Below are 26,942 nucleotides of genomic sequence, written 5' to 3' on the forward strand. Positions count from 1 at the left end.
AAAAATAACTAATTCAGTTATTAGTTATTGCCTTCTGTGATTAGAAGGGCAACAGAAACTCTAGGAAGATCAGATACAGTACCTGTCAGAGGGTTAGTGTGTCAATATAATTGAGACTTTAAATCCAAGTGTATGTGGGTCCAATCTCAAACTCTACACCATGTTGATCCAAGAAAATCAAAGAGGATGGCCCACTCCTTATATAGCCTGGGAAGAAGTAAACAGCCAGTGTCCCCTTCTCAACAAAGTTCCCAGGCAGAGATATATAACTGTTACTGGCTTAATTTAAAAAGGGGGGCATTGTGTTCTATCTCTTCCCGAGAGAAATAAAAGACTTTCAGAGAAATTCCCATGCCTCTAGGAGATTCTGTAACTTCTGAAGGTATTGCTGTAACCACTGAGTTGTATGTGACACACTTTCCTGAGGTGTCATAACTGGAGTGGTCATTTCAAATACTTTTGAGATCAACCTTCCTGTATGAAAATATGAGTTTGCATTGAAAGGAGTTGTTCGGGACTTAAGAATTTTATCTGTTTTGAGCCTTGTCCAGAAACTCTTCTTTCCATTTCTCTCCCCATCCTGTCTCTGTCTCTGTCTGTCTGTCTGTCTGTCTGTCTGTCTCTGAGTCTCTCTGTCTCTCTGTCTCTCTCTCTCTCAAAGCAGGTATGCAAACTGATATGCCTGGGACTGTCACAGGTACTCAATAGTTAAATGGAACCAAAAAAAACAATAGTGCCAATTTTTCTGGAAAAAGTAAAAAGTAGAATTTTTAAGTTGAAAAAAAAAAAAGTTGAATACCAGGCCATTTAAACCAAAGCTAGAGACTGGTGGCCCTGTCAGACTTGTGTGACTGACATATTCATGTCTGGGTGCCAACACAAAGACTCCACTACAGTAGGTCTGGGCAGAGACCCAGTACCCTTTAACAAGCATCCCGGTGACTCAGACGCAGGTGGTCCTTGGATCACACTTGGCAAAACCTTGATGTAGTGCAAGCCATCATGGAGTAGACAGGAAGTCGTCATGAAGGTTAAATGGACGATCTAACATCACTCCCCAGCAGGCGAAGAGCCTGGAGCTAGAATAGTTAGCATGTTTCTCACACCACGTGCCAAACGTTTTTAAAATTTTGGGTCACTGCCCTATATACTGTAAACTGTATATGAGCAGCTGCAAAAGTGCCCATCTTTGACACCCAGACAGCATCTCCTATAAAAAGACCATCCTTCCTGACCATCACACATGATCATTAGGGAAGTAGTTCCTATGTTTGGCTGATAACAGGACTGAATTTCAAAGAGATTAAGATTCTTGCTCAAAATTACCCTTGATAGTTTTGGGGGTTTTTGTTTAGTTTTGTTTTGTTTTGTTTGTTTGTTTGTTTGTTTTTGATGACACAAAGTTGGGTGGGTAAGGAAGGGGGTGAATCTGGGAGGCATGGGGGGGTGAGTGTAATAAAAACACATTGTAGGAAATTCTCAACTAAAGTAAAAGGGGAAGGGTTCTTGCTCAGAACCTTACCCATGTATGACAAAGTATGAGTCACTGAGTTCCAAAGACCAGTGAGTCCTTCGTGAGACCCGTCATCACCAATGTATGGTTTCAGAAACTCCCCTAAGACTAAAAATAAAACTTAACATTTGGTAGGGAAAAAATTAAAATAAAGCTGAAATTGAGCAAATGCCACACAATTTAGTATAATTTATATCAAAAATTAAATAAAAATAAAAATTCATAACAGTAAATGATTTAGTTGTGAAAATTTATATCAGAATGAATAAAAGTTTAAACATTGTCTTTGTATAACTTATTCGAGAAGATTTAACACCAAAAATTTCCTCAGTTCCATCAGAAAGGGTGACAGACTGAGAATGTTCTAAGTGTGGCTATGTGTTAAACTACTGAAAAGACGGAAGCCAACTTACAAAACACAGTGCAGAAAATAACCCCAACAAAATTCAATTACACGTGGATCAGCATTCAAATAGTCACACTTATGAAGATAGGGGAAAACCCTGTCATCAGCATCTAATTAAAACAGTGAGCCAAATTATTACACAACCAGATAAGCCATTCAGGATGTAACTACATATATGACTCATACATGTGGTCATACATAAATGACCACAGGAGAGTCAATAGTTGCCAAGGGACAGTACTGCCACTCTGTAACAGCAGCCACACAGTCTCACAGTATGCTACTGACTGAGCATAGCATATACATGGAAAAATATTTTCTGCTCCCATTTCCAACTTTAGTATGTACTGCTTCATGTGCAGACACATTAGTGACAGACTTCTTGCTCCAGAAGTGGTAAAATCCAGGTTGAACTAAATAAAATACTAGAAAATTCCAGTACAGAATGCCATCGGTCTTAGCACAGTACCACATCTGCACAATAATCTACAACACAACTGATTAATCACACCTTCTACTTCATTACCCATTTTAATAGCCATGCTCAGTCATTAGTGTTGTAAAGACTATGGGATAGATGCATAGTAGTGTTGATAGAAAGAATAGAAAGTGTTGGCAATGAAAATAATCTCTCCCCTTTACTAAAGGAGATAAAGATAGGGCTTCATCTCCACAACTATTTGGCTATTCAATAACACACACACACACACACACACATACACACACATCACACACCTAGATATACAACAAACACACCACACACATACACATACATACACACACATACATGTGCACTTACACTCTATACACACCGCACATACACATCACACACAACAAACACATACAACACACACATACATGTGCACTTACACTCTATACACACTGCACATACACATCACACACATGCATACACAACAAACACATACAACACACATATACAACACACACACACACACACACACACACACACACACACTTTACAGGATGTCTATGGCTTCTCCCATTTTTGTTCAGAACCCCCTGACTACAGTGTGCCTTTCCTTTGGAACCAGGTCTGCACATAAAAGGCCCAGGCTGCACACCATGGGCTCAGCAAGGTCAGCTGGGCAAATCCCTTCACTACAAAATGGTGACTCATTATCTACAGCAAAACGCTTTGTTCCTGACTCTCTTCTGTGTGCCCTTTAAGGCTCAGCTCCTTTACACCTAATTTTACTTTCCTAAAGGGGGAAAAATAACTCTGGTAAGTGAATTCACACTTGCCACATAAAGAGAAGCTTTCTGAAGCACAGAAACGCCCATTTAGAATGAACTCATGGAAACCCTACTTAAAATGCAGTGTTCCTTATGTCAACAAAAGTCTACTTAGGCAGGATAAATAGGTGAAGCCATGAATTTCCAGTCTCCTGATGCCAAATTCAATCCCACTTCTTCAAAAAGACCCTGTTATTGCTGCGTCACCCTGTGAGAACTTCATATTTGCTTTGGATCACTCTGATATGTCCTCTATTGATGAAGGAGATGTGCCAGGGTTTAAGTAAGGCTGTGACCACATTCAGTCTAGACTCTATCATCTTCGAGCAAATACATGAATAAAAAGCCTCTCAGAGGCACAGGCTGTAGTTTAGACCACAAAGAGAAACTACCAAAGTTGTAAGAAAAACAAGAAAACAACTTTACTAGCTTAGCATGGCAGCTCTCAGGCAGAAGCAGGACAGTCATGAGTTCAAGGTCAACCTGCACTACATGGCAAATTCCAAGCCACTTTGAATTGTGGCATAAGACCCTATCTCAAAAGAGTAAAAAAATAAGTCTTTGTTTATGGGGAAAAAATGTAGTTTAAATGCTTCTTTACATATAGTAGGACAAAGAATATGTAAAAGAAGACAATAATTCCATTTTGACCTGGAAGTGTGCAAAATTATTTGTTTACCAGCAGGTGAATGCTTAATTTCTAAGAAGCAATCATAAAGTTTTTAATTAGAAAAGATCATTTATTTATTTCCAGAAAACATCAAATAAAAAGGAGAAATAGTAATAAGTATATTAGTTATTTTTCTGTGGCTATGATAAAATACCATGACCAAAGCAACTCACGGAAGAAAGTTTATTTTTGTTTATAGATGCAGACGAAGGGTTCATAAGGGCAGGTGAAGCAAGAAGCTGAGAACTCATGTCTTCAACAAAAGCTCAAAGCAAAGATCAAACTACATGCATGTATCTCTGTTTCTGTATTTTGTAAGGGTATGAAATCTGAAAGGCCACTCCCAGTGACTTCGTCTTCTCCAGCAAGTTTGCACCATTTCCCCAGACAGCACTACCAACTCAGGACCAAGCATTAAATATATGAACCTATGGGGTATATTTCTCATTGAAACCACCACAGTAAGTGAACCACTTTCTGGGCTTAAATTTATCTCCAAGATTCTATGGAAAATATACTCAACAGAATAAGTTATCTAAAATGTGTTATTTCCTATGTGTGTCAAGGTTGCTATATAAAATACCCAATGCAATTCCACTAAATTGGATATCTAATTGAACTTAAACAAATGAATAGCAAATGTTGCCTATTATAAGAGCCATGTACTATATTAACAATATTCAAACAAGGACAAACTGTATATAGGATGGTGATCTAGCAAGATTACACTGCTTCATAATGATATTCACAGCTGTTTCAATTTGTGGGTATGCATGCTATGTCTACATAATGATGAAACTGCCTAACAGCAGACTTCTCAGAACATATCCCATGGTTAAACCACATGTTTGTATAAGTACATCATATGCAATAATTTTTAATTACTAAATTTTGACAATACTTGTGTATGAATATGTTTATGCACACATGTGTGCGTGCATATGTATCCCAGACTCATAACATATTTAGCCTATCTGTAACAGAAAATCAGAAATGACATTTAGTTTCCAAAGATCTTGTATAAACCTCGCTGTCCTGAAGTCTTCTTGCTGTAATAACCAATGACTGACATTCTGAAATCCCCCAGTCCCACACAGCCATAACAACCTGTAAGGTACCACAGTAAACTTGTTTCACCATGCTTCAAAGTGGGTGTCCAGTTTTCAGAGTAATAACCTTCCAGGTTGTAAACATGTGCACATCACTGTAGAGCCCTTCCTATTTCCCATAGGATATTAATTTGTATGTGTAGAAGGTCATCCCAGGAGCTAGAGAGATGGCTCGGCAGTTAAGAGCACTGCTCTTGCAGAAGACACAGGTTCAGCTCCTAGAAGCAGATGGCAGCTGGAGACCATCCTGATACCAGTTTCAGCTGGTCCAGTACCCTCTGCTGGCTCCCATGAGGATACCAGTTTCAGCTGGTCCAGTACCCTCTTCCGGCTCCCATGAGCATCAGCCATGAGCATGACATGAACACAAGCATGAAGCCACACTCTCATATGCATCAAATTAAAACTTAAAAATCTTTTAAAAAAGAAAGCTATCTCATTCCTTCTAGAGTAGTAACCATTCAATATCTACCTACTTCATAACTATGTGATGATACCAATCTACTTGAATGTAATATGCATTATATACAGAGGGAATATAGTAGTGCAAAATATAATGCCAAGATATTTAGTATCTATGATAGACAGATGGTGATAGATAGATCAATAGATAGATAGAAAGATAGATAGATAGATAGATAGATAGATAGATAGATAGATAGATAGGTAGGTAGGTAGGTAGATAAGCTAGGAAGATGGAAAGACTGACAGACAGATAAAACACTTTACAACAGTATAAAATATAGGTAACATGAGAATAAAAAATATTGTTTGACCATTATAGAAGATTCCACTTACATCTCCAGGAATTTATATGGAGATCCATAGCCCCAATAAAAATTGTCATATGCAAATGATATAATAATTATATTTTGGAGGAAATGACTAAAATTTTTATTAAACTCAACATGTAAAGAATATATGAGAAATATTTCCTTCACCTGGATGTACTTGGTAAGCTTGTGTGCCCCATACAAGATATAAAATCTCAACTCCATGTACAGCTTGAAGCCTTTCCAGACATTGCTCTGGTGCACTGTGACATCCCAACAGTCCTTGCACGTTACCACATTATAGTGTTTATTATTATTCTAACTACTGAAATGGGAGTCCTTAAGAGCAAGGGTCCTGTTTCCATCGGCCTTTGCATTCCTGATTCCTAACAGAGGCCTAGAAGGCCTTCAGTTTGTGTGTAAAAATAAAATACTGCTAACAATTTATCCCTGGGCCTTAGCCTAACAAATATCCCTGACAGACAGGCTATGGAGCTGTGTTATTAAACCACCTCCTGGCAAATGTCCCTTGAGTAGACAATGAAGTCACACTGAGTCTCAGGCTGCAGAGGTACATTCCTATTGCACTGAGACAATCAATGCAAATCCCCAGGGGTAGGTTTCATTTTAGCACCCATCAGATAGGTAGGGTTTCAGAGTCTGAGGTCTCATTTACAGGCCAACATCATGAAATATCCAAAGTGATTCTCAAAAGAGACTGGAAGGTAGCATTAGGGAGGAGAAGGGCTTCATCCTTTCCTGCCTAGGTGAATAGTGATGGAAGCCACTTTAAAGGTCCAATAAGTGGTCACAATGTGAAATCGGGAGCAGCTGAGAACGGCCCAAGGTCTCATGATCTGCTTTGAATGGGGAACATCTCCCACTGTGTTGAGCATTTGGAAACTTGGTCCCCAGTTGGAGGGACTGTTTGGGGAAGTTTAAGTGGGGAGCCTTCTGGAAGAGTAAGTCACTGGGGGTAGGCTTTAGTAAAGAGCCCTGCCTTCTTCCAGTTGCTTTCTCTGTTTGTGTTTGGAGATGAGATGTGAGCTTTGAGCTTCCTGCTCCTGCTCCATCATGACTGCCACTATCTGCTGTGCTTCTGATCTGCCACCACAGGACTCCTACTCCTCTGTCACTGTAAGCTAAAATAAACTCTCTCTTCTGTAAGTTGTCTTTGGACATGGTGTTTTAGCCAGGCAGTGGTAGCACACGCCTTTAATCCTAGCACTTGGGAGGCAGAGGCAGGCGGATTTCTGAGTTCGAGGACAGTCTGGTCTACACAGTGAGTTCCAGGACAGCCAGGGCTACACAGAGAAACCCTGTCTTGAAAAACCAAAACAAAAAACAAAAAGCAAAACAAAACAAAACAAAACAAAACAAAAAAACAGTAAGTCATATATTGTCTGACAGTTTTTCCATATACTCTAGATATGGTCTTTACTACCTATCAAAGGGAAAAAGAAAGGAGTTCTACCTGAGTTCTGGGCTGCTAACTGCAGCTTAATTATTGTAGATCTACTATAGAAGACATGATCTTCAAATCATTGATATTGTCCAAGTGGTCTCTTTCACTCAACCCCATTTAAATTCACCTGTGTGGAGTGAAGCAGATCAAAACTGCCACTTCCTATGTGTGGACACTAAATATGTAAAGACAAGAGATGTAATGGCAAAAGTGTATCACAAGAAAAGACATTCAAAATAAAATGTGCAACCTGCTATCGGACTGAGCTGCTAAAACACAATGTATTTTTATACTGTGTCAGAAAAGTGACATACCATCCTTGTGTGCAAGAGTGGGTTTGGTGGGTGAGTAGCTGTAGGTGTGTCTGAAAAAGGATGGAGGGACAGGTGTGGCTGAGACTTACTAGTTGGGGACTCCTCACTTTCCTATAGAAAATGTTCTTTGTAAGAGGCTGAACAACGAACGTATCTACATATAGGAATCTATTCATATAATCCTGAATCTGAAACAGAGGCTGGAGGAAGTTTAAGGCATTTTTCTCAAGCATCCAACTGTGCCATTTCACTCCAAATATAAGCTTCCAGTCCCTGGGCAAGTGCAATTCCCACCTTAGTCAAAATCACCACAGTAAAGATATCTTTGTATCTTTTATTCCATGTAAGGACAAATAGCCTTAGCACTCGGCGTCTATGTGGTGTCTCAGGCCGACAGGCCTGAGTCACTCCTAACTGGCCTAAAATAAGAACGGGCTTCAAGTGGGATCCTCTGCCTCCACCTCAAAGAGAGCTCTTGGACCCATGTGGTCTGGGGGTTTTGTTTCTGTTTGAATGTTTCTTTGGAATAAAAATATTTGAATGGAGATGTGTAACAAGGAGTAACACAGGGCTGCTGTTTAAAAGGTGTTTTCTCTTTTGACCTGAGCCTGGGGCTTGGGGCTGGGGCAGTTGCAGCAGGATATCTGCAGGGTGTCTCCCCGGCCACCACGCACAGGGCCAAGCCAACCTAGGAACTGGTCAAACAATCATGACTCCCATGACTGTTCCCTCAGTCTCTTCTTCAAAGAGGCCTTTACAGGGATGCCACTGGGCCCTAAGGACACATGAGGTAGCTTTAATTCCCTTCCACAGAAAGAGGATTTGTAACTCCGTCACCTGTGGCCAGAGAAGAAGAGACTCTGTGTCTACTACTCCCTTCTCTGACCAGCAGGGCCAACTGGGAAGTCCTCCTTCCCTGCCACCCAGGTCTCCAAAGGAAAATGAAATGCCAAAACATCTTTCTCCGAGACGATTCTCAATAAAGGCGCCACAGACTTTAATAGTCAACAGAGCGTCTTAACATGAATTACGGAAGAAGTGGGCACTGTGCATAGAGAGGACAGTCTGTGCTTTTGATCTGACCTGATTTCTAAGTTTTCCACTAGAAAGGTCTTAGAGGTTGGCCAGCTTAGCCTTACAATTTTGTCCATAAAAGAAATAATAGCCTAGATATCTTGAAAATCAAAGTAACCTGGCCAACTTATCCTTCAAGCAAAGGTAGAGAGCCATTAATTAACAGAGAGAATGTAAATCACCCAGCATCACCCAGACCATCAAGGCCAAAATGAGGATCTGAGTCAACCAATCTATAAAAGTGAGAGAACATTTCTTCTACGAGTCCTGCCCTCCCTTCACTCAAAGTCTCTGCCCTTGTCCCATCGAAAACAGCTCCTCCAACATGGGCCCTGCAAAGGATTGTCCTGGTGGTCTGCTCTTCCCTTAGCACAGAATTAGCACTCATCAAGTTCACTAAACTAAACTGAAAGGGTCAAGAGTCAGCACCCTGTGTTGAAAGTGCAGGGACTCCATGCCTCCAGCTTGAATTCCCTGTTACCACTTACAAACAGCAAGACTGTCCACAAATTACTTGCCATATACTAACTGAGGAACTTCAATATAAAATTGAAAAGAAAATGAAACTTTCCCTAATAGTTGGTCCAAACAACACTCAAGAGTGGTGGTGAGTGTTGACTCTGGCACAAAGTCCATGGATAATAATGGGTAATTTATCCTTACTGGCGACCACTGGCCATTGAAATGGATCAAACCTGGGAAACGTGTATCTTTCTTTGCCAAGAGAGATGCTCCTCCACACTTGTTTTACTTGATATGCCTCGCAGGGGTCAGATGTCAATGCCACCACTCCTTCCCCAGGATTCCTTTCCTTTCTGAAGTCTGGTCATCATTGTTGATGGTCCTCAGTAGAAGTGCCACCACAAATAACAGAGTGGGAGAGGAAAGGACTCATATCCGAAGAGAGCCTGTGGTCAAATAAGGAAGGACGCCTCCACTGCCTGAGTCACTCGGGGAGCCGACTCAAGGAATTCTTGGTAAAATGTCAAGCAGATGGAAACTGGAGCTAGAGAGGAACTCTGTAGCTTCACACTAGGGCGAGGAACAGAGAGGCAAGCACATCTTGAACAAAACACTCCCCTCGGCGAGAAGCAGCTGGTTTGTGGATGCTGCAATACTAAACTCTGGAAAAGCATAGAAGAGAAGTGAATACTGGCGGTCATTAGAAGCAGGACAAAGAAAAGAAACACCCCTTCAAGGCTTTCTATGACCCTGGAAACAAGGCAAAGGTGGGGTTAGGTAGTATCAAGGGAGGGTCTTAGAATCAACACAAGCCACCAGCCTGTAAACTCTCCTAGAAGACACAGGTTGGTTTTATTCTTGAGAAATAGCTTGACACATAAGTGAAAAACTCACAGACCATGGAACACCAGCCATGAGTTGTATTGAATTCTAGCTCCTATATGCATGACCTATGTGACTTTGGGCAACCTACCTAGGGTTCTTAGCAAACACAGCAAGCCAATCATCGTACCCATGTTCTGTAGGGTTGTTATTTCTAAATATAAACCTCCAAGGTAGTTTGAGCACTTTGTATGAAAGTAATGCTGTACACATTTGAAATAAAATTCTTATTAAGACCTAGTACTCACTTTCAAGTGACTACCTGTGCTCTCATGCCTCACAATCAATCCTGCAATTATAAAACTCTAAGATGCCTTTTCTTAATTTTTTTTTTTAAGTTGAATGCTGAGGAACTCAGCTGTTGACCAACAAATGCTTGCTTGGACATTAACACTGCACATGTCTAAAATCATAAACCATTTCTTACACAGGAAAAACAAAGGCTTTTCCACATAAGTGATAAGTCATCTCTAGCTCAGAGTAAATCACAATATGACTGGTTAGTTATTAACTGAACACTCCCAGTAGCTAATCATTTTCTAAGTTGTTCATATTCTAATTAGAGGTCACAGGCTATTAGCCAGCTGTGGTGAGGAGGCATGCCTTCAGTTTAAATACTCAGGAGGATGAAGCAGAAAAACCATGAATTCAAGGCTATCCTGGGCTACATGGTGAGACCCTATCTCAATTTAAAAAAGAAAAAGGCTTGTTTTTTAAACTTACAGAACACGGTAAAAGTATGGGCAAGTATGTCTCACTTATAGCTGACTAAAGTGATACCACACTGAGTTCACTACAGCTCTCTGCTCTTCCATCTTGAAGGCTCAGGAAGTTGATTCATTCATTCATTCATCCATCCATCCATCCATCCATCCATCCATTCATTCAATGTCTAGTTGTCGAGTACCTGCTTTGAGCCAGTCAGCCCGTGAATGACTACATAGAGAAAAGAGACCACAAAGCACTCAGTCCCCTCTGGCCTTCAACAGGTTCAAAATCTCCCTAGATCATAGTTTCAAATATCAAAAAACATTTGTGCAAAAGCCAAGGTCAATGGTAAAAACAAAGTCCAGATTATCAATTGATTAACTTATAATGAAATGAGCTTCAGGCCAATGACAGCTCTCATTGCCATGAGATGAGCTCATGTTTTCCAAATAACCAGACCTTCTTAGGAGTAGAGCCACTTCTAGCAGGAGAGTGAATGGCACAAGAAACATCAGGCATCAGTGTGACAAAGACCTGACTGTTCTGGGTTGTGAATTTCCTATTCTGAGCTTTCTACTGTTCCCCCATGGATAGCCTATCCACTCCCTCATGCTTGCTTCTTTTCTCAAAAGGAGTTGTTATTCATTTATTGCACTCTATTCCCTAAATTAGAATCATATTCCCATCTTGCCTTACCCAGTTTCCTTACATATCATCCTGACTGGAGTTTTTCCATGTTCTAAAACTTTCATTTCGTGGCCACAGAATTAGTATTTACTCTGGAGAAAGATAACTGTATTTGATCTTTATGGAGGCTGATAGTTTAAGCCTCAAATGACACTACTTCTGTTATACATATATTTGAAATTTGTGTGATGGGTAGTAGTAGTCTTCTTGTGGCAGAGGAAAAACTACCCAATGAGACACAGATGTTAACTTTACATGAATTGTTAAGTACAGTGTGTGGTATGGATATATTAGAGAGTAAGCAAAGGCCAAGATTAAAGCAAGAACTTGGTGGATTCTGTAATCATTTACTGTTCCATGAACTAAATGGTGCCTGACATTATAAGTGGAAGACACACACACATATGTCCATCAACTCTTAGATGCAGCAAATGTTTGAATCAATACGGAAGCAAAATATCTTAGGTTATACATATCATCTCATCCACAGATTGTATCCATGGAAAATTGAGATGTGTTTTCTCCAATTCGAGTGGAACTGTCTGGTGGCACAGAGAGCTACTTAAAGGGCTTTGTTGGTTATTAAGCAAGGAGGAAGCTGTTCTTGTACCCATCCGGCTTTGGATGACATTAGACATTTTATGTCTGAGGTGATGGTGCCCGGTGAGGATGCTTCCTGAGGGATTCGAGTAAGCTGTTGAATCTAAGGCCTAAATCTCATTCTCACAGTCTACATTCAGGCCACAATCAGTGCAACCATAGAGCATCATCATGATATATCAGCATTGACCCAAGAGAATAGGATGAAGACTCTTCCAGGGATGCTAACTTATTTAAGAAAAATTAAGGCTCTATCTGCTTTCAGGGACTAACATGTGCAAAAATCATAGTTTCAAAGATGTTTCATAATCCTACTTACCCATGGGGCTTTCCAGAGAACAAAGATAACTACAGGACTTTTATACTCAACATCCATAGAAAAGATGAAATAAAGTTTGCTTGTCTGTGTTTCTAGGGAACCTGCTCTGGGGTCTTACACTTGCTAGAGAAACAGTCTACCTCTCTACACCAAGTGTGGCAGGAGTAGGATATATCTAATTAGGTTGTTGGTCAAAGAGGTCCCATAGCTCAGCTCAGGCTATTGCCAAGGCTACTGGTTGCTGTCCACAAACTGATAGTAAGTCCCTATTGCTGAAAGCAACAACTACTCACCTCTCTAAACAGGAAGAAATTGAGCTGGATCTACCTAGGGCCTTCACCCCTACTGACTAGTGTTCATGGTATTGAAACGTACTCTGCACACTACCAGAGAAGAAAAGTGAACACCAACCCAGCTACAAACCTTCAATCTACAATAGTGACCTGCCTGCAAAACATGCTGGTGCAAAAGTTGTGGGTGTAACCAACCGCTATTTGGTTGGCTTTAGGCCCAATTTATGAGATGAAACCTATGTCCAACATTGCTCTTGTGGCCAAGAACCCTAGACTAAATAGGCCATGGACCCAGTGTAAAACCAAATGCTACTAAAGGAGTGCAACAATAAAATGACACCTAATGACATTCTGCTGTACTCATAGATCACTGACTTGCTCAACCACCAGGAGAGAAGCCTCCTCCTACAGTAGATGGGAACAAATACCTTGAGCCACAACTGGACAATGTACAGAGAACGAGAGGTCTTGAAACACTCAGTCCTAAATGGGATGTCTCCATTAAATCCCTCCCCGTAAGTTCAGGGAACTGTATAGAAGAGAAGGTAGAAAAATTGTAAGAGTCAACAGGGATGGATGACAGCAAAGGAACAAGGTCTTCTAGACACAACATGCACATATGAATTCACAGAGACTGTGGCAGCATTCAGAGCCTGCATGGATCTCAGATGGATGAAGTCCCAGTGCTGAGGGGAGAAGTGGGCACAAGTGCCACCCCTTATCCACAAGCTATCTCCAACTGACAATGGCTCACAATAGAAAAAATATTTTTCTCCAACAGAGTCTCACTTGGTATAAAAACAACACTTAAGGGCAGGCCCCATGCCCAGGAGTAAATGGCCAACACAAAATGAACTCAAGGATACTTTTAGAGAGTTTTTGTCTCATTATTCTTTTCTTATCTTGTTGTTGGTGGTGGGCTTTTTTGTTTGTTCATTTTGTTTTTACTTTACAGGTTATTGCTTATATACTATGGTTTCCCACTTTGTGTTTTTATGATCTCTCTCTCTCTCTCTCCCTCCCTCCCTCCCTCCCTCCATGTGTGTGTGTGTGTGTGTGTGTGTGTGTGTGTGTGTGTGTGTGTTTGTGTGTGTGTGTGTGTGTGTGTGCATATGCATGTTTATCTATTTGTATTTCTTGTGCTTTTTCTTGGATTTTGTTCTGTTACTTTTGTTTCCTAGTCTGCTTTTGTTTCTTAGTGACCTGTTTATTTTCTAATGACAGAGTGAAAGAAAGGGTGTGGATTTATGTGGGTGGGGAGGTACGAATGACCTGATAAGGATCAGAAGAGGGAAAAACATGACCAGAATATATTGTATGAAAAAATAGATTTTCAATGAGAAAAGAAAAATAAACTAGTCCACCACACAACTGTATCTTGGGCAACTAAAAATGTTATTGTTTGTTTTGTTTATTTTATTTTATTTTTTTGTTTTGTTTTTGAGAAAACCATTTTTATTATCACTGCCCAGCTTGCGGGCAGGATTATGTACCAAATGGCCAGATCTTCTAAAGAACATCTACATAACATTGCTTTCATGTTTCAAGAGATGAAAATAACTGTAAAAGGTTAAGTACAGAAGTATATAAGACAGCAGACACGAGAAAATCCATGTATGAAATTTTATCCTACCCAAAGCTTTAATATATTTGAAAAAGTAGAATTCGTGAACTAAAAAATATTGTCCTTCTGTAGTCCTGTCAAGTTTAACGGAAGTGGGTTTAACCTGATTACAACACTATCACCAGTATTGTTGATCTGATATTTAAAAAAAAAAATCGTATTTTTCAATAAATGAAAGTCAATGCAGCCCCCAGGCAAGCTTGAATACTAGCTGTGTGGTGAGCAAGGACCCAACATCGGAACAAGTCTATAAAGTCCCAAATTGATTTGTTTTCAAACTGTATCCATTCCACACATTGAAGATGTGAAACCCAAACCCATTTATTCCTCTTTGTGTGTGGGTTTGTAATCTTGCCACTTCATACTGAGCATCAAGATTGCAGAAAAACTTCTTGTTGTTGCTTCAAAGTCCTGTAACTTTCTTCATCAGCAAAGCTACAGGCAGCTTCATCGTCACTCTTAATGCCCATTAACTTCCTAAATTTGACATTTCGGTCCTTGTTTCCAAAATTCAATTCTTCCCAGACTTCAGCAGACTGAGATGTGTTGCCTCCTTTCTGGCCTTGCCAGAGCATTTTCCTCCTTTTCTTTTGCTCAGCGAAGATTCACAGCTGCTGGGTTACAGTAGGTGGGCACTGCCATGCCAGTCTCTGCCAAGGCTTTAGCTTGCAGGGCTACCATTTGAGCTTCCATAGTTATCTGAGGAGTAACCTGCATTCCTGATGCCAACGTTGCAGCGACATTAAGAACAGAACCTCCCGTGGCTGCAGCCATTGCAGCAGTTTCTTATTTCTGCTTTTCAACATTTCCTTTTCTCGTTGTTCTTATAATTTCTTTGCCCTTTCTAATGCTTTTTTGGCATCCAGCTAATGTTTCTGCCTCTGAAGGAAGGTGGAATAGGTGTCCGGCTTCGGCTTCTGCTAAATCTTCTTGGTTTTTCAATTCTCTTCTTTCTATCTCGACTTCGACTCCTTGATCTGCTCCTGCTTCTAGTCCCATGCCTGTGTATGGATCTTGATTGGGAATGTGTACTGATTCTTAGTTTTCTAACTCTGCTTCTAGATCTTGACTTCTTCCTGTCTCTGCTTCTGGATGGAGATTTTTTTTTCCGATCCCTTCTTCCTTTCCCTGCTTCTACTGCGATGGCGCCTTTCACGCGATCTAGACCTTGAGTGACTTCTGCCCCATCATGACTTCCTTTCTTTGTGTTTATGTCTGTCCTCACCATTCTCAGATGAATTTAATCGCTCTCTTCCTTTGTCGGAAGAATGTTCTTTGTCATTGTGCTCCTCAGACTTGTGTCTCCAGAGGACTTATCTTTGGATTCACGTCTTCTTGCCTGATTTAACAAGGAGTTGGTTCTTACTGTGAAGTAGGCTTCTTATTTTGCTATCTGAGTCTGCAGCATCTTCAGTTCAGTCTCTCTCGAATTAGCACACTCTTTGCTTCTACCCCGGTTCCTTGCTTTCTTTCATCATTATCTGATTTTCATTTTCTTTCTCTTGACCTTGACCTTGAATAATGATGTTTTGAGGCTCTAGGATAAATAGCTATATCTGACTGCTCTTCTTTCTTTTCTCTATCTGGTGATATCTTTTCTGGGGCTAGTCCATCTCCTTCTGTATCAATAGCCTGAGAACCTAATTAACCTTTAATGAAAAAATTTCCCTTGGCACAGAGGTCCAACAAAACATGTTCTGCCTCTCGTATTTATACTCTGGGCAGCTGCTCCTTCCACCAAGTGTTTATCAACTTCTCATTTGGGACTTCAGAAGGAATAACTATAGTCTTCATCAGGGAGAATCATGACCGACTTTTTCCCGGCTGCTAAGGCAGCACTTCTGCTTGCCCGCACTCAACAGTACTGATGGTTTGTTTGCTCGTGAGGGGTTTGTGATGGCATTTGTTTTATGTCTGTGTGCTTTACAATTAATAAATGTGATCAAACAGTAACCTAAATATGGTCTATAAAAAATAGGTAATTCAATTAGGTAATTATTTAAACAAATTCCCACCAAGTGAACTTTTTAGGTCCTCTATACTCCAAACCAATGTTCTCCAAATGCTCCTTAGGTGGGTGCATCTCCAGGTGCCATCCCAGTGCCTAGAACGCCTACGTTCTCTTTAATCATTTTCTGATTATATAAATGTGTGTGTGTGTTCCTACTAATCAATACCATGAGTTGGGTTTTTTGTTTTTGTTTTTTTTAATCTAAGTAAAGTAATACTTTAAACTTAAAGGTAAAAATTTTTTCGAGTTTAAAACTGGGTACGGTAATTCATGCCTATCATTCAGCACTCAGGAGGCTGAGGCAGGAGGCAGGAGGCAGGAGGCAGGAGGCCAGTTTGGGCTACATAGACTGAGTTCAGGATTAGCCTTTCTCTCAAAAAAAAAAAAAAATGCTGGGAGGAAGAGAAATTGTTTTCTTCAGGATGAGCTCCCTAAGTGGCTGCATGTGACTAAGTGGTCAGCCTTGGGATGATATCTGTATAAGCAACACTAAAGGGGCTGAGCAGTCTGTAGTAGTGAATTTAGGCACAGATAGAAAGATAGGGTAGATAGACAGAGAGATGATAGACAGACGGATGACAGATAGACAGACAGACAGACAGACAGACAGGTGATAGATATGGTGGAGGTACATGGGACAGATTGCATGGAGGAAGGAGAGGAGATAAATGATGCAATTACATTTCAATTTTAAAAATCAACAATAAAATGATTGTTTGAGTTTATAGAAAGAACAAAGTTATAACCTTTATCTTAAATAATGAATTAGTGTCTATTAATATGGAGAGAAAATTAATTTTCCAGAACTAATTTTTATAAAGATTACCATCATAGATGTCTATTAAACTTCCTTGTCTACAATTTGATATAGCTTCTGCTACCAACAGACCTGGGCTGCTCTCTGCCTTGGTCAAAGAACTTTTTCACAGTGGCCGGCAGTCAATGGAAAGATGTAGCCCTGGTCACCACGCTGAGACTAAGAGATTGAGTATCCATTCCTAAGCAGGACGTCAATCTCCACCATCAGTGCTAAAGGACCATCCCAGAAGAGGAGTCAGATAGAGTGTAAGAGCCAGTGGTTGTTGAACAGTGCTGTGGAATGCTGCCTCTAGGACATGACAGGGCTATCTGAATCACAACCTCACAGCATCCATGGTCACTTGCATAAGGTCATCACAAGACCATCCCAGCAGAGACAGGTAGATGATCTTCAGGCTACACTCCATTCTCATGAGCTGTTGTTCACGAATAGTTGCCAGGGGAGGGAGAATCATTGTTTATGTAAGATGTGAACACTGGTAGCTTTCCAATGTCCCACATCCATGCACACAGGGCTTACTGGGTTGTCAATAAATAAACAAACAGCAAAATCAAAGACATGAAGTTGAGAGGGAGTGTGTTAGGAAGATGGAGGGAGAACTGGAAGAGAAAATGGGCACATATAGGATCAGATTTCATTGTACACATGTATCAAATTCTCAAAAGTAAAGTTAAAGATAACTACATCATGGACACTTGGACTAATGAATAACTGTGTAGGAAAGCATAAAGGATGTTCATATCATATACAGCACTATCTATTTGAACATCTGTGAAGCAAAGTCCTAAGAGTGAGAGTCTTACAATAGAAACTATAAAACAACCTTTTAAAGCTAAATAAAACCAGGTATTCTGAGGCTTTTGTTTGTTTTGGGTTTAGTGGTGTGGGATCGTTAATGTTTTGGTATTCTTAATTCTAGAAGGAACACTCTTCAATGATATCTTTGTTTTCCTCATTTTTATACAACAGCACAGAGACCAATATTTAGCATATTCTATAACTATAGGAAGAACAGTAAGCTGACATTGCCATAGACATTTAAAATGAAATTTCCCTGTCCACTCATAATTCTGCATAGACACCTGGTGAATGTTCACATTCTTGTTTACTACGATCATAAATGTATGTGGCCATTTGACAACATTGGAAAAGCTATAAAGGGGGCAACAGTCAATACAGAACTCACCAAGCACAATGACCACAGTCTTCAGAAGGCTCATCATGGTGTCCCGATTCCTCCTGGGTCCAGAACTATGCCGAGACATCCTCATAGTCCTCTGGCGAACATAGCCAAAGATGTGAGCGTAGAGAACCACCATGACCACAAAGGTCACCAGGTTGAAAATGGCCCAGAAGACTAAGTAGGAGTCACTGTAGAGGGGTGCCATGTTGGAACAGTGATCGATATCACAGATGCAGTTCCAGCCCACACTGGGTATAGCACCCATCACAATGGCCATAGTCCAGATGACTACAATCACCACCACCACGCGCCGGTTGCTCATTCGTGTATGGAGCTGCATGCGGAAAACCGTGATGTGCCTCTCGATAGCAATAGCCAGCAGGTTGGCCACAGAAGCTGTCAGGCTGGTGTCAATGAGGCCCTGCCGGAGGAGCCACGTGCTAACAGTCAGTCTCCGGGTATTAGGTCCTGTATTGAACATCAGGTAGAAGTAGGCCAATCCAGCGAAGAAGTCTGCAGCAGCCAGGTTGGCCATCAAGTAATAAATAGGGAAATGGAAGCGGCGGTTGACGTAGATTGCCACCATGACCAGGAGATTGGCCAACATGATGAACACGCAAACAGTGATGCCCAGTCCCATCACCAGCTTGCTCACTGTGTTCCATTCTGTGGCTAGATATTTCCCACTCCGGTTATAAAAGAAGGCGATAGACTCATTGTAGAAGCACTGTTGTTCGTTCATGGCTGTGAACTAAGAAAGAAGATGAATGAATGAATGAATGAATGAATAGAAGAAACCACAGATCTAAATTTAAAGATGGACAGGCAACACAAGACTCCTATAACATTTGTAAAGTAAAATAAAATAATACAAAAGCAAAGAATTTGAAAAATCTGGCCCAGAATAACATCCAAAATTTACACTGGTCACTTGGGACTCTAGATTAAAGATGGTGAGGCAAATAAGTAAAAGGTCTCTGCTTGGTGGTCTGTGTCATTGAAGTCTACAGGAAAAACCACATGACACATTTAAAAAAAAAAAAAAACTTCCTTAAAATACCCAATGCAGCCAAAAATCTTTCAGAACGTTACTATTGGGAGCGTTTATCCTATTGAAATCTACTCTGCCCTGTTATTTAGTAAACAAGGTAGTTTCTAGATGTTATCATTGGACAATTAATCTGTTCTCATCCCACACGGCATTTTTGACCCGTGGCGGACATTTTGTAACCCAAGCTTGCAAAAGGACCATCAGGCCCAACATTTCAAAGGTCACACTATGCATCAAAGATTCTTTAGCCAAAGCCAGCATGTACTGTTCAACATTCCTGTGGTTAGCATGACCCACCCCCCAGGACTCTTCATCCCCAGAATAGCATCCATGTCCCAACGTGAGACTCTTGAGAACGTTCTTCCCCCTTGGAAGGCTTAATGCAAGCAGTTGATACCTGACACTGCTCCATCAGAAGTAAAATATAATTAGCTCAGGGACACGCATGGCCTCCAGTGTTGGGTGGCACTGCTTTTATACTGTGTTTGCTTACTCTTTTTCTTTCTTTTTATCGGAAACAGTTGGGATATGTTTTCATACTATTTACACTTACACTTCAGTCCAGAAAGGTTCGAGGTGTTTTAAAACACAATACAGGCAGTCTATGAATAATAAAGCAAAGCTAGAAAATAAAAGACGATGAAGAATACAACGGTGAAATCATATATCAAGTGGAAAAAAAAAATCTCTCTTCCTGAGACCTTCAGTTCATTGGAGACTTCTAGAATTAGAAACCATCCCCCGAAGACACATCACGTTCTTCTTCCTCTCCTCTTGTTGTGATTCTTAAATCACTAAGCAAACATGGTAGTTTGGGTACTTGTATTTGTGTGGATTAAGGATAGGACCTAGGGCTTCTTAACTGGAATTATTGGGCTGCACAACCAAGCCCACCTTAATCAAAGTTTTCAGTAATTGATCTACAAGATACCCATAGGTTATATGTAAATGTTTTTATTAACACTAAGTAATTTATTAAACAGCAGATGAAATGCCTGAGTGATTCATTTATGAAGACTTCTACGGACTCTTCCCTGTCCCAACGTTAAGTGTCACTGCTGCACTTCTGGTAGTGCACACACCGTGCTGTATGATCAGCCCTTCTTGTCCTCATTAAGACGATCACGCTCCAGGAGGAGTGGGGACCTTGTGTTACATCTCTAGGCATCTATCTTCTCTACAGTCCACAGGGTCTCCCTCACTGGCGATTGGAGAACTTGGCCTGTAGTGTTTCTTTCTACCCCAAGTCTTGCCCTTATTCTAAGTAATTAATTGGCTTCTCCAGCCTTTCATTTCCTTGACCTCGTCTTTAATGACCTATTCCACTACATTCCAGTGGCCCACACCCATGGCCATACCCAAAACACTTTTTCAGCTGCTTTTGGAAATTCTGGAGACATTCTAATCACTCATTGTAATTTCTCAGTTTTCAAGTTTTCTTCACGTGATGCGTAATATATCTATCTTTTGAGGGTGTATCCATTTTCTTGACCCTTCCATTGCCCCCCCCCACTGGAATCTCCTCCCCACTTCCCATTCTCCTTTGTCCATCTTGGGTTCTATACTGACTGACTCAGTCCCTTAATTGTGAGCACAGGAACAGAGTCTCTTCTCGAAGACATTAAGGTGACACGTGCACCTGAACTCAGAATTTTCTGATCACATTAACAACAGCTACTGTACTAATTTTTTCTCTTATTGCTGTGAGGACATATCTAGCAAAAAGTAAGTTAAGGCCAGGAGGGGTTTATTTTTGTCTCTCGGTTTAAGGATCTGGTACACTCTACTGGGGGGCGGGGTCCTGCCAGCAGAGCGTGAAGCTCCTGGTCAACCGAACACGCCCAGGAAGCTGGGATGAAGAATGCTGTGCCCCACTGGCTTTTCCCAGGACTCCAGCCTACAGAATGCTGCCCCCCACAGTTAGGGTCGTCTTCCCACCTTACCAACTGTATCTACAAATTCCCTCCCAGAGAAGCGCATGGGGGGTGGTCTAAACATTTCTCAGGCACAGAAGGGTTATAAATATAACATTTTTAAGAAGTCAGAATCTAAGATCATCTCTTTGTTTCAAATCTCTTTATTTCTGAAAAATCCTTTCAGCCCACTGAGGTCACTTACTCAGAGGTCCCGTGGATTAAGATATGGATGTCTTCAGAAGCCATGTCTGTGTCTACCAGACAGAACACAATAAAAAATAATTTCTGAATTAAAAAAAAAGAGTATAAAATTTCTAGAGAACAGAAATGCCAAATAAAAGAGATCACAGACATCCACTCAGCATCTGATGAGAGAGTCAGAGATAACAAGAAGGAAACGGAGGCACGGATTAAAACAAACTGCTAGTCATTCTGCAGATACTAGAAGGGCTGGGGCAGAGCTGGAGAGGCAGAGCCCCACTCGCCGACAGAAACGGGATTCCTTAAGAAGACCGTGCGTTACCGATTTATGTTTCTATATATTTCAAAACAACGCTAAAACAAAATGTTCCTATAGCTTAACGAGATTTTGGAATCTCGTGGGTAAAAGGTTCCAGAAACATAAAGTAAAACAAAGTTCAGCAAATGGTTAAGGTGGAGAGAACAAGTCCGATAGAGTTCCTCTGTGCTTCTGCTGTGAGATCCTTGGGACGGTGGTTCTTAACATGTGATACCCCTGTGGGATCTGCAGACCCTTCCACAGGGGTCACAAGTCACAGCTTTACATTTTGATGCACAGCACTAGCAAAATTACAGGTATGAAGCCGCAACAAAAGAAACTTTATGGTTGGGGGTCAGCACAACATGAAGAACTGTATTAAAGGGTCAGAGAACTAGGAAGGTTGAGACTCGCTGCTTTAGGACAAAACTCAAAGGTATACGAAACCCTGCTGTGTAGAGAAACCCTAAAGGAGCCTTGAATTCCACAGCCATAGACGGCCTCACAGGCCTTTAGATAATTGGTCTTCAGCTGGTGGTGCTATTTTGGAGAGACTCTTAGGGACGTGAGACTTAGCTGGCTCACATAGGGGTGGGGCTCACATAGGACTGGAGCTCACATAGGGGTGGGGCTCACATAGGGGTGGGGCTCACATAGGGGTGGGGCCAGGAGTTGAAGGCCAGGTCAGCTATAACTCTACTTCTCTATGTGACCGCCACCTCATGCTCCTGCCAACTTGCCTTTCTAGCCATGACAGCCTGTGACCTCTGGCCTGTGAGCCAGAATAAACCTTCCTCCCTTAAATTGTTTCTATTAGGAATTCTACCATGATGACAAGAAAAGTAACTAATATACGTGGGGGGGGGGGGGTGCTCACTTGCAAGTGCACTAGAGAGGCAGAGGGAGGCGGATCTCTGAGCTCAAGGCTAGCCTGGTCTACATGAGTTCCAGGACAGCCACAACTACACAGTGAAACAAACACACTATCTCAAAAAAAAAAAAAAAAAAAGAAAAGAAAACAGAAATCAGAAAAAAAGAAAAAAACAAACAATAAAAAGCTGGGGCGACCATAAAATTCATAAGACATGATTGTTTTCCCATGGTCAAAACTTAAATATAAAAATTACAGTTAGTACAATTTAATAATACCAGCATAAATCTATCATTGTATCAGAAAGAGCTCGGGACTGGGGAGTGGAATGTAAACAAATGTCTGTTCCTTTTCTCTATTCTTCAGATAAGAACCCTGAAAGGCAGAGAAGAGGAGGAGGAAGAGGAAGAAATCAAAACATATTAAGCCTACTGTTTAAACTGTGACAACTTGCAAAAATTATTCAAATGCGCTGAGGCATACACAATCTATCTGAAAAATCCGAAGCTCACTTTCCACACTGCTGAGGAAGACATGAGCGCTTGGTCTCCTGCTGGTCGTGTTGGAGAAAAGAGCAAACAAGGCAGAGACTGAAATTTTCCCAATGACTCCACCTAAGATTGTTTTTAAGCGGTTTCTTTTTTACTTCGAGAAAAGAAACCAATACTTCCTGATAGAACATAGGGGCAAAAACAAATATATACTCCAGACAAAGCTCAGTCAATATTTGTAAGTGAACGAAACCATGCTAAATCTAAATCGCTACAGCTAGAAACCCTTGTGGAATAAGAAGCTCTCAAATGTTGCCCTGGATAGGGCATGAATATGCAGATCAGATACAATTATTTTAATGACATGTCCCCCAGGGGCAGAAAGTCTGCATTCACACCCTTTTCTCCCTCGCTGGCCACCGCATCTCGAATGTATACTCTGGGACCTCAGTGGCTACTCCGCAAACCAGACGCCCATCTTGGAAAGTTCCTTGCCCAATCAATCTGTGATCTTCGTTCAGAGTCACAACAACCTGGCAAGCCTGAACTCTAAAGGGGTGGTTCTGGAGCTGTCTGAGATCTCTCTGTCCTCTGCTAACTCATCTCTACCTTCCCAGGCATTTATGGAATGTCAGTCATGGATACAGCTTAACACTGTGCCTTCAAAGGGCACCCCAGTGATACACCTGAGTGCCTGCTGGAGCCACTCCCTGTCCATTTGACTTGCTTTTTAATCTCCCACAAGGCAATTACACACTCATTAGCAAAGAGGAAAAACAAACACCTGGCATAAAACACAAAATACTAATTAGACCTGTGTGGTTTAGTAGGGAATCTGATAAGAATGTAAATAATATACTCCGCGGGCATACTTTACAGGAACTTTAATCCATGCTGGGTAAAGAATGAGCAATATGATATAAATGAGGTCAACCTGCTTTCCACTTCTGTGTGTGCATATGTATGTACATATAAATCTGTGTGTCCCAGTATTCGCGCGCGCGTGTGTGTGTGTGTGTGTGTGTGTGTATACATGTGGACACCAGAGATCAATCTCATGTACTGTTCTGCAGGAGACACCCACCTTGACTTTTGAGACAGGATCTTTCACTGGCCTGGATTCGACCAAATATGCTAGGCCGGCTGGCCAGTGAGCTCCAGGGAGCCACCTGTCTCCTTCTCAGGATCTTATGGTTCCATTTCTATTAAAGCAACGGTAGGTTCGAGGCTATGTGCCTTCTTGAAGCACGTGTCATCCTGATTCTAATGCCCAGCCCCCTAACATGGTGTTCAGTAGGGTAGGCAATGGCTCCAAGACCTGGTTCTCTCGTTTTAAATGGGGCCATAGTTGAGCTCTATCCTTCTCAATCAGTCTACAGACTTCTCCCAATAAGGATAGAAAAGAAGCGGCATGGGATTTATTCAAATGTTATTAAATTTATTCTCAGGAAAATAATTCTCATCCTTCTTAGAGCCTCAAATTAAAAACAAGAAAAAGCAGGATGACTTCTCATTGGGATTAAAGATCACAAAACAATACTGATACAAGCGAAAAGATAGCTTTAATCCTAGAGTCCATAGGATACTGAAGACTATGCAAACTAAATGTCTTAAAAGTTTACCTAAAAAAAAAAAAAGTGCATCAAGTGGTTCCTCTAATAAAGCAACAGTGCAGGATAATAAGATGTTTACACGTGTGTGAAGAATCTGTGGAGAATAGTTAATCACCAGTCAGTGAGGGTACTCTTCATCTCATGAAGCCCCCTGTCTACAGGCTAAGCACATCATCACATTGGAGGATTTCCAGAGAATTCTGGGTTGAGCCTAAGAGGAGGAATGATAAGAGCCACTAAAAATACTGGAGACATGCAGGAGTAAATATAGCAGGCATCTTTCAGATGCTTTTCTGAGCTGGGCAAGAACTGCAAACCAATGTTAATGGGCTATCCCCACAGCAGACCACCGTGGTCATTGGCGATGTGGCTTTAAATGCTGCTGAGAAGCAGAAATGGCTTTTGTCTTTGTCTGAGACAGTGCATTTGACCTAAAACCATTAATGATGCTAGAAGTCTTGACAATCTCCATGTTAGTAAAATAATGGATTAGAAAAAAGTATCAATTCACACACAGTGCTGCTAACAGGAAGGGTGGCTTCACGTTGGGAAAATCAATTATAGGAATAAGGAATTGCCCAAACAGGAATGGAATCCCAGTACTCAGGAGCCTGAGGCAGGATATGGAATGGGCCAGAGAGACCAACACCCACACATGGCAACTTGATAGGGCAGTGGGGATTTATTCATTAACTAAGACAATGCTATAACTATTCATTCATTTAAAAATATTACCTATGTCATACACAGAAATTCATTCAGGCTAAATAAACCAGTATCATACACAGAACCCCATTTGAGGTAATATGTTAATATGTATGTATGTATGTATTACATGTGTTATATGTATAATATAGATTTCATTACATTATATTTATTATATTGTTATATATACACTAATCTGAAAAATGTAAATGAGAATTCTTAAAAGTATATTTATAACTTGTGGAGAGTGGGAAGATTTTTTTTTCCCAAATGAGACCAAAACACTGACCAAATTTAATTGATCAAAAAATTAAGAACCCAGTACTATAAAAGACCTTATAATGAATGGTTAAAAAAAAAAACTTGTAGGAAGTTTGGCAATTTACATAGAGAAGATTCTCTTTACATCGAGGAGTAAAGATTCCTTACCAATCAAAAAGGAGAAAAACTGAACAATCCAACAGAAGAAAACATGAGCAAAGATGTGGACAGGCGATCCCCAGGAGAGAAAACCGTGACAGCCAAAGCCACGTGAAAACTCTCCTCACAGGGCATCAGAAGGCTGAGCATAATGTATAGGAAGGTCCAATAGATTTCCATCCCAGCAAAAATTAGCAAATCTAAAAATCACAGCCTGATGAGGATAGCCATACAATGCTGGAGAAAACTCAGTACAAAAGCTTTGAAATATGGTTTCATGAAACCAACTCAAATTCACATATCAGACACTGAGTCCTCCGGGGAAATATCTCAAGTGTGCCTAAGGAGACGCAATATTGTATAATTTAAAATATAGAAGCAACATAACATAAATACTGAACCACCAGAGAAGGAATAAATTACGTCAATACCAAGAAAGTATAGTAAAAAGGAGTTAAATAAAGCCAAACCACATACACTAACCGTGAGGGCGCAGGTATACAGTATACATATGGCGCACTATTCTTACACTAACATTTATAGAAAGACTATAATTATTCCTACTTTCCTCACATAAATGTACCCTCAAACACATGCAAAGAGAATAATAGACATCAATTTCTGATCTGGATGAAGAAATTAACAGTTCTGGACACCTGGAATGAACCTCTGACCTCTACCAGCAAATGCACACACAAAGAGAAGAGAGGCTAATTTCTTCATCCAAAAACTGTAGAGGAAAAAGTCACCTGTGGAGGCAGAGGTGGGGGAATGGGACTCGCTCTACAGTTCTAGCTAGGCTGAAACTCCCTATGCAGACCAGGTAACCCCCAGCCTAATGGAGATCCACCTGCCTCTGCCCTCCAGAGTCCTGGGATTAAAGGCATGAGCCACCATGCTCAACCTGAAGTCACCTTGTTTGAAGACTATCAGTTACTTATTTCTGTGACATCTGCTCTTCTGAGGCTTAAATCAAAACCCTCTGGGAATGAACCTCCATGGAGCACAGGCAGGCTCTGAAATGCAGTTGTCACTAAACAGATAGGCTGAAACTCCATGTTCTGTGTGCATTAAGCTCTCTACAGCAGGTTCTACTTACTGTCAGAGCACATTTAGCAACTTGTTCCGTTTCAGTTTTTAAACATGGCAGTAAATGCTTATTTCTTTTCTTGCTTCTCTTGTTGTTCCCTCATGTAAACCTGCTCTGGG

At 40.9% G+C, this 26,942-nt stretch overlaps 1 protein-coding gene and 1 pseudogene across 13 annotated transcripts in view; both read right to left on the bottom strand.

Moving 5' to 3' along the window:
- Lpar1 (lysophosphatidic acid receptor 1) overlaps positions 1 to 26,942 on the bottom strand; it is a 118,776-nt gene that overhangs the window by 33,055 nt on the left and 58,779 nt on the right. For all 13 annotated transcript variants that reach the window (XM_011249931.3, XM_030253215.1, XM_011249929.3 and 10 more), the window contains one exon: positions 18,171 to 18,918. In XM_011249931.3, the coding sequence (XP_011248233.1) occupies positions 18,171 to 18,918 (748 nt within the window). The remainder of the gene's footprint in view (positions 1 to 18,170; positions 18,919 to 26,942) is intronic.
- Gm12577 (predicted gene 12577) lies at positions 14,230 to 15,696 on the bottom strand (annotated as a pseudogene).

This window comes from Mus musculus, chromosome 4 (genome assembly GCF_000001635.26).
Source record: "Mus musculus strain C57BL/6J chromosome 4, GRCm38.p6 C57BL/6J".
NCBI classification, from domain to species: domain Eukaryota; kingdom Metazoa; phylum Chordata; class Mammalia; order Rodentia; family Muridae; genus Mus; species Mus musculus.